The 8,502-nt window shown below is 41.8% G+C and overlaps 1 protein-coding gene across 1 annotated transcript; it reads right to left on the bottom strand.

Annotated features, from left to right (window-relative positions):
- On the bottom strand, positions 553-3,840 carry LOC107620335. The gene is made up of 4 exons (XM_016322512.1): positions 3,450-3,840; positions 2,928-3,305; positions 783-845; positions 553-644 (listed from the first exon to the last, which is right to left on the bottom strand). Exons 1-4 carry the CDS (start codon positions 3,838-3,840, stop codon positions 553-555), a joined length of 924 nt encoding a protein of 307 aa, XP_016177998.1.

The following is an 8,502-nucleotide window of genomic DNA, read 5'->3' as shown; positions in this document are numbered from 1 at the left end:
AAAGCCTTGGACCTTTCTTTTTATTTTCTTTTTCTTTATTATTTTCTTTTCTTTTTGCTGTTTTTTTTTTTTTTTTTGCTTAAAGAATCAATCTCTTTCTTATTTCAAAGACTCAATAATACTTCTCTAAGTTCCTGTTCCTCAAGAACCAAAATACTCAACTCCAATATCAAATATGCACAGTTAATTCATACATTAAGAATAGAGATATTATCACCACATCAAAGTAACTAGAATACGCAATATATACTCAAAATCTCATGCATTATACTATCTTTTTCTTTTGATTTTTTTGTTTAAGCTCAGCAAGTGATACATAAGACATCTTTTTAAAATAAACATAAAGTATTAAAACAAATACTAACTAGAAAGCAAGAAAATCCTACTAGTGATCATGCAAACTTAGAAAAGAAAACATAAAATAGAATGAAAAACTGAAAAATAGACATAAGATAAAAGAAGCGAGAATGAAACTCAACCACCTCAGTGATGGTGGCTACTGCTCCCTTCGGGAAATCCTCTGAAGTGCTTAAACTTCTCTATATCACACCCCTACCTCCTCTGTTTCTCCATCATCTGATGGAGGAGTGCAGCATGATCCTGATGCTCTATCCTCAGCTGATCAACAGATGATGTCAATTCCCCTATAGATGTGGTCAATTAATCCTAATAGTCACAGGGAGGGATGTAAACTCCCTGAGGCATCTCCGGAAGATCCTATGGAGGTGGTGGAACTGGCTCCTGCTACCGTCCCTGTCCGAGCTCTCTAGCGTGCTCCGTACCCTTCTTTGTGATCAGCCTCTCAACTCCAATCAGGGTATCTCCATCAATGTGAGCTCCAGATGCTGCACATAGGTGGTAAATGAGATGAGGAAAAGCCAGTCTCATAGTGGTGGAGGGCTTATCCGTTATCTTGTATAACTCCTAAGGGATCACCTGGTGTACCTCCACCTCATTGCCAGCATAATACAGTGAATCATCACTACTCTCTCGACTATAACCTTAAAATGGTTACTCGTAGGGATGATAGAGCGTTGGATGAACTCCAACCATCCCCTAGCAACTGGCTTAAGGTCATGCCTACCTAGCTGGTACGGATTGCCTTTGGAATCCCTCCTCCACTGAACTCCGGGGAGGCAGATATCTTCAAGGACCTGATCCAACCGCTGGTCAGTATTGATCCTCCGAGTGTATGAATGAGGGTTCTCTCTATATAGTGGTAACTATAGCGCCACCCTCACAATCTCCAGGCTGAAGTCCATGATATGCCCTCTGACCATGGTGTGTCAATTCTTCAGTTCTGGGTCCACGCCTCTAACATGCTTGTATGTCACCCAAGCATCAGCGTAAAACTTTCGCACCATCAATACTCCAACCTTAGTCACAGGGCTGGCCAGAACTTCCCAACCCCATCTCAAAATCTAGTATAGGATCTCCAGGTACTCCTCCGGCTTCAGATTGAAGCAGACCTCAGGAATCACCTTCTTCTTGTGCACAACCTCATAAAAATGCACCTCATGTGTCTTAGAGGAGAACAAAGTGAAGTCCCATGGGTCGGAGGTAGCCGCTTTCTCTTTCCTCTTCCTTGAGGAGGATTCTCCGGTCTTGGGTGCCATGGAGATAGTAAAAAATGAAGGACCAAAGCGGAGCGCCCAACACCAAACTTAAAAGTTTTACTCGTCTCCGAAAAAAATAAAGATAGAAAATAAGAAAAGGAAAAGAAAAATGGATAAGAGGAGAGGAGGTGAAGGCTTCGGCCTTGGCTAAAGGAAAAGGGAAAAGAAAAAGAAGGGAGTGTGTATGGCGAAAAGGAAGGAAGTAAGGAGATAATAGTGTGAGGTATGGTGAAAGTGGATGAAAAGAGGGGAATTTATAGGTGGGAGTGGGGTGTGGTTCAGTCATGGGTGAAGGGTGGAGGGGAATTGAATTTGAATTTGGGTTGTTGGGAGGAGAGATAGATAGGATAGATGAGAGGAGATTGGGTGGAGTGGGAGGTGGGTTGAGAGAATCAAGGAAGATTGGTGTTGGGATGGATGAATATGGATGGAAAAGTAGGTGAAAGGGGAGAGAGAATGGATAAAGTGTGAATGGATTAAAAGTGTTTGGGAGTGGGTTGTAACTAAGGGCTAAACCCATGCCTCCATTTTCGAAACTCCCCCTTGGGCGTTAAACGCTGGTTCTGGCATTTAATGCCAGAAGGGGGACACATTTTTTTTTGGAGCACCCCCTCCAGCGCTAAACGCCCTCCCTGGCGTTTAGTGCCCTAAGGGGGTGCTAAAGAATGTAAAACGCCCAAATTAGGCATGAAACACCCATTGCTTTGCTCCTCTCATGGTGCTAAATGCCAGAACTAGCGTTTAGCGCCCCCAACAGGTCTCCTCCAGGGTGTGCTATTTTTCCGCCTAAGTTTTCCTGTTCCTATTCTAAGTGCTGTACATGATCACAAATATTAGAAAAACTAGGAAAACTATGAAAATCAATGAGAAATAAAATGAAAGGAAATCAAACTAAAGTAAGACTGAATTAAAACTGAAATAAAGCAAAATAAACTAAATGATACGTATGGTTGGGTTACCTCCCAACAAGCGCTTCTTTACCGTCAATAGCTTGACGGGCAGCTCCTCTAAGGAGGAGGATTATAGGGGCTCAGATCTTCACCCCTCATTGTGAACTTCTTTTCTATGCTCTCATGAATTAGCTCAACATGTTCCAAAGACAAGATTCTATTCACATGAATTAGCCAGGTGAGAAGTCTTCCGTAGGAATCTTCTTATTCCTCCAGCCTTTGGGTACTTTCTTCTTGGTGCCTCCTCCATCTTTGGTGGGTGGTGAATGCCCAACACCAAACTTAGGTTTGATGTCTGGGAGAACTGTATGGCTTTCCACCAAGTGGGAGGGCTTAAGCACTGAACTATGCATGTTAGTACCTCCTTTGTCAGAGAGTGGTTGAGGTTTAAAAATCTTGAACAACAAATAATCTTCATGCATCCTTAGGCATAACTCTCCTCTCTCTACATCAATTAGGGCTCTTCCGGTAGCTAGAAATAGCCTTCCTAGGATGATGGAGTTGTATGTATCCTCTTCCATATCAAGTATCACAAAGTCTGTAGGGAGGTAAAGGTCATCAACCTTTACTAGGACATTCTCCACCAATCCGTATGCCTGCTTCTGAGACTTGTCGGCCATCTCTAGTGCAATTCTTTCGGGCTGTGCCTCTTGAATCCCTAGCTTCTTCATCATAGAGAGAGGCATCAGATTTATGCTTGAACCAAGGTCACACAGTGCCTTCTCAAATGTGATGGTCCCTATAGTACAGGGAATCAGAAAACTTTCAGAATCAGGCATCTTCTTGGGTAGCCTCTTCTAGACCAGTGCACGACACTCCTTTGTCAAGATCACAGTTTTATCTCCCTCCAAGGCCTTCTTTTCAGAGAGTGACCTTTTCAAACAGGCCATATAGGGCGGCATCTTCTCCAACACCTTAGCAAAAGGAATATTGATGTGTAGCTTTTTAAAGATTTCCAAGAACTGAGTGAATTGCTCATCCTTGGTCTCCTCTTGCAGTTTCTGAGAGTGTTGTACTTCAGGCTCTTGTGCCACTAATGGGGCATGTAACAATGCTTTTCCAGCTTCTCCTTGAGCCTTTTCTTCCTTTAATTCCTCAGCAGCATGCATCTCTCTATGCTTGGCCTCCTTGCCCATGGGGAGGGCCTTGTACTCTTCCTTTGGATTCACATCTGTGTTGCTTGGAAGAGTGTTGGAAGGTCTCTCAGGTACCCTCCTGCTCAACTGACCCACTTGTACCTCCAAGTTCGGAATTGAAGCTCTTATCTCTTGCATAATGCTGTGAGTGGTCTTGGAAAGTTCAGAGACTATTGTGGCTAAGTCATAATTGTCTTGTCTCTGAAAGGGTCCTTGCTGCTACTGAAAGGGCTGGAACGTATGGGTGTTAAACCTGTTCTGATTGGATCTACCCTGGTTCTTGTTGAAGTTCTGTTGGGACCTATGTGGCTGCTCTCTCCACTCAAAGTTAGGGTGATTCCTCCATCCCTGATTGAAAGTTTTGGCATAGGGATCATTATTGGGATTTCTAGAGGAATTTTCCATGTAATTTACTTGCTCAGTGGTGGGTTGAGCATAGCCACAAGTGTCCTCTTGGGTGTAGCTCCCAGTCATGTCATAGGATACATCTTGAGTGTTGACAGTTGAAACTTGCATCCCGATTAAGTGTTGAGAGATCATGTTAATTTGTTAGGATATGATCTTGTTCTGAGCCAAGATGGCGTCGAGTGTGTCCACCTCCATGACTCCTTTCTTCTGCATTGGCCCAGTGTTCACAGGATTTCTCTCAGAAGTGTATAGATATTGGTTGTTAGCAACCATCTCTATAAGCTTATTAGCCTCTTCAGATGTCGTCTTCATATGCAACGAACCACCAGCAGAGTTGTCCAGTGACATCTTGGCCATCTCAGAGAGGCCATCATAAAAGATCTGCAACCTGGTCCACTCTGGAAACATGTCAGGAGGACACTTCCTTATCATCAGCTTGAATCTCTCCCAAGCCTCATAAAAGCATTCTCCATCTTTTTGCCTGAAGGTCTGGACATCCACCCTAAGCTTAGTCAGCTTCTGAGGTGGAAAAAATTTGGTCAGAAATCCAGTGACCACCTTGTCCCACGTGTCTAGGCTCTCCTTGGGCTGAGAGTCAAGCCACTGTTTTGCTCTGTCCCTAACAGCAAATGGGAAGAGCATGAGCTTGTAAACTTCAGGATTCACTCCATTCGTCTTTATAGTATCACAGATCTACAAGAAATTAGAGATAAATAAATTGGGGTCCTTCTGCAGGAGTCCATGAAACTGGCAGTTTTGTTACACTAGAGTGATCAACTATAGCTTCAGCTCAAAATTATTAGCACCAATGGCAGGTACTAAAATACTACGGCCATAAAAGTCAGGAGTGGGGGCAGTCTAAGAGCTTAGAGTCCTCCTTGCATGCTCATTAGCATTCGAATTTTCTCCATTAGGGTCCATAATGAGCTCTTCAGCTTCCTTCTCAAAAGTCTCCTTGAGGTTCTCTTTGGCTTTGTAAGCCCTAGCTTGTTGCAAACACCGCCTCAAGGTCCTCTTAGGTTCAGAATCAAACTCAAGAAAGGATTCCTTGTCCCTGTTCCTACTCATAAACAAACAAGAGACAAAGGAAAGTGGGAGTCTCTATGTCAAGGTATAGAGAACTCCTAGTGAGATATCCTATGTAAAAAAAAAATAAAGTAAGTAATTAAACTAAAAAAATTTCGAAAATAAAAGTAAAAGAGTAACTTATAAATTTCGAAAATTAAAAAGAAAAAGACTCTAAAAATTTAGAAATTGAAAATTAAGAAAAAACACTAATGGAACACCAAACTTAAAATAAAAAATTAAAAGAAAATAAATAGGACAAAATTTGAAAATAAAGAAAATTAAATAAAATAAGAAATAAAAAATTAAAAAGAAAAAGTAAATAAACAAAATCTAATAAAAATTCCTAATCTAAGCAACATGACAACTAGTAGTTGTCAATCACAAACAATCCCCGGCAATGGCGCCAAAAACTTGGTGCGACAATTCGAAATTCCCAACAGCTTAACCAACAAGTGCACCGGGTCATCCAAGTAATACATCAGGTGAGTGATGGTTGATCCCACGAGGATTATTGGACAGAGCAAGCAATGGTTGTCAAGTTGCACTTAGTTAGGGGAACTAAAAGGGGTTTGGTGAGTTGCAATGCGCATAAACAATAAACAAGTAAATAAAGAAAGCAAATAAGAGCTTGGTGTAAAATAGTATGAGAAAACAGTTAAGGCTTCGGAGATGTTTATCTTTCCGGAGTATAATTTCTTAGCAACTATTTTAGCAATGCATGATTCATTCTATGGCGAATTGTAAATGTCTAAACCCTAATCTCTTAGTGATTTAGCCTCCTCTAACCTTCATTAACCGCTACCCTCGTGGTCACTTAATTTCGATTAGAGGATTAAGTTCAGAAAACTAGTTAAACACCACAAAAACCCTAATTACCCAAAGCTAACAGGATTTTATGTCACATATCCTAATCAATTTGTGTAATTAGCAATTCAAGAGGAATTTGTTTTCAAGCTGTAGTTCAAGTGAGATAACTCTCTTGAGAATCACAAGAACTCAAGTAGAAAAGGGTCATACTCTCGTTTCACCTAATTCATAAGATTAAGAATAAAAACAATCCTTAGAATTGAATCAAAATATTAATTAAAATAGAAAAGCAATAGTTCTAATCCATAGAAATAAACAAAGCTCCTAACCCTAACCAAGAGGTTTAGTTGCTCATGACTTACAGAGAAACTAAGGTTCTGAAAACGTGCAGAAGGAAGAAGATCCGAATCCTAAGTGATCTTTTTCCTTTTATATTAACCTAATTTTATATGGAAATAAAATAATAAATCCTAAGACTAAAAGATATTGTTTGTAAATAAAAATTACAAAAAGAAAATAAAATAAAACTAATAAGTGTCAAATCCACTCGAGAGGCCCACAAAGGGGGTGATCTGGACTGCTGTTGGCGTTTAACTCCAGTTTGGACGTCAAACGCCCCATGGGGGTTGAGGACATGCTGGCTAAGAACGCCAGTTTAGGCGTTTAATGCCCAGGGGGAGGGTGCTAACAGCTTTCTTCCTTTTTGTTCTAAACTCCGCCAAATTGCTCCGAATTTCACCTGAAATCATAAAAATACCAAAACAACTCAAAGTAGTATCCAAGAAGGATTTTTGCACTAAAATCAAGTAAAACTAAATAAAATCTAAATAAAAACAACTAGAAAATGATAGAAAAAAGGGGTATAAGATGCTCATGCATCAACGGCTTAGCTTTAGCCAAGGAGGTTGGAGTGACAAAGCTCAAGGTCAACAGCAACTCTCAGGTCATGACCTCACAAGTGAACGGGACCTACCAAGCCAGGGACCTATTGTTGCAAAAGTATTTGGAGAAAGTAAAGCAATTGTGTAAGGATTTGGAGGAGGTAGTGGTCCAACATGTGCCCAAAGAGAGAAATGCCAGAGCAGACCTTCTGTCAAAACTAGCGAGTACCAACTCTGAAGCGGAAAACCGATCTCTTATCTAGGGCTTGGCAAAGGAGCCATCGGTGACCCTCTGTCTGACCCAAGTTCTGGACCCTCCTTATTGGATCAGCTCGATCCAATGTTTCCTCAAAGAAGGAACGCTCCCTGGAAATGAAAATGATCCCAAAGCAATAAGAACAGAGGCGGCAAAGTATGCAGTAATACAGGGACCCCTGCTGATATGCTTACACCCCAACCAGACAGACTACATCCTAAGCAAAGTCTATGAAGGATGTTGCGGCCATCACATTAGGGGAAAGCCTTGACCCAGAAGCTCATTAGAGCTGGATACTATTGGCCTTCTATGATGACGGACGCTCGGGATTTCGTGAAAAAGTGCAAGAAGTGCCAAGAAAACACGAATTTCCATAAGGCGCTAGCAAAAGAGCTAAGTTCCATGCTAGCCTCCTGGCCTTTCTCCCAGTGGTGAGTCGACCTCTTGGGCCCATTCCCGGTGGGCCCCAGGCAAGTCAAGTACCTCATTTTAGCTATAGACTATTTCACTAAGTGGGTGGAGGAAGAACCGTTGGCTGGTATCTCATCTTCGAATTGTCGGAAGTTCTTATGGAAGCAAGTGATCGCTAAGTTTGGGATCCCAAAGATCATTGTGTTGGACAATGGGACGCAATTTTTTGACAAAAAATTTGGAGAGTTCTTGACAGGACTAGGGATCAAGCAGAAGTTTTCCTCCGTAGAGCATACCCAGAGTAACGGGCAAGCTAAGGCGACGAACAAGGTCATCCTCAGTGGGTTAAAGAAGCCTCTAGATCAGTGAAAGGGCTCTTGGGCAGACGAACTGGCCTCTACCTTGTGGTCTTATAAGACAACACCGCAATCTTCCATCGGGGAGATGCCCTTCTGGCTTACCTACGGTGTTGACGTGTTCATTCCTGTAGAGATCGGAGAGCCAAGTCCAAGATTACTCCTAGGTGGTGGTAGTGAAGTGATTGAAAAAGACCTAATAGATAAAACAAGGGAGATGGCCCATTTGATGGAAGTCGCGTTGAAACAGAGGATAGCGTTGCGTTACAATTGCAAGGTGCAGAACAAAAGTTTTGAAGAAGGTGATCTAGTGCTATGGCATAACGACATTGGCCTGCCGACCCAGAAGAAAGCAAGCTCGCACTTAATTGGGAAGGACTATACAGGGTAATAGAAGTACCGGGAAAGATGCATACATGCTAGAACATTTAGACGGGAGAGAGGTCCCGAGGACTTGAAATGTGACAAACCTTAAGAGGTTCTACTCTTGAAAGACTCATGACCCAACGACCAGACGGTTACTGTTTACCTTTGATTCCATTTGCTTTTTCATTTGGTTCATTCATTACTTCTTTAAATTCACATTGTTGCAAAGAATTTTCGTATTATTATA

Source organism: Arachis ipaensis, chromosome B10 (genome assembly GCF_000816755.2).
Source record: "Arachis ipaensis cultivar K30076 chromosome B10, Araip1.1, whole genome shotgun sequence".
In the NCBI taxonomy this organism is placed as follows: Eukaryota; Viridiplantae; Streptophyta; class Magnoliopsida; order Fabales; family Fabaceae; genus Arachis; species Arachis ipaensis.
The sequence above is the reverse complement of the archived record's forward strand: the minus strand, read 5'-3'. Positions and strand labels throughout refer to the sequence as shown.

Coding starts and splice junctions, on each gene's coding strand:
- LOC107620335 (XM_016322512.1), bottom strand. CDS start 3,840: ATGCAAGAGATAAGAGCTTCAATTCCGAACTTGGAGGTACAAGTGGGT. Junction 3,306..3,449: donor GATGCCGCCCTATATGGCCT/GTTTGAAAAGGT, acceptor CCTGTACTATAG/GGACCATCACATTTGAGAAG. Junction 846..2,927: donor ACCACTCTCTGACAAAGGAG/GTACTAACATGC, acceptor ACCTATGTGCAG/CATCTGGAGCTCACATTGAT.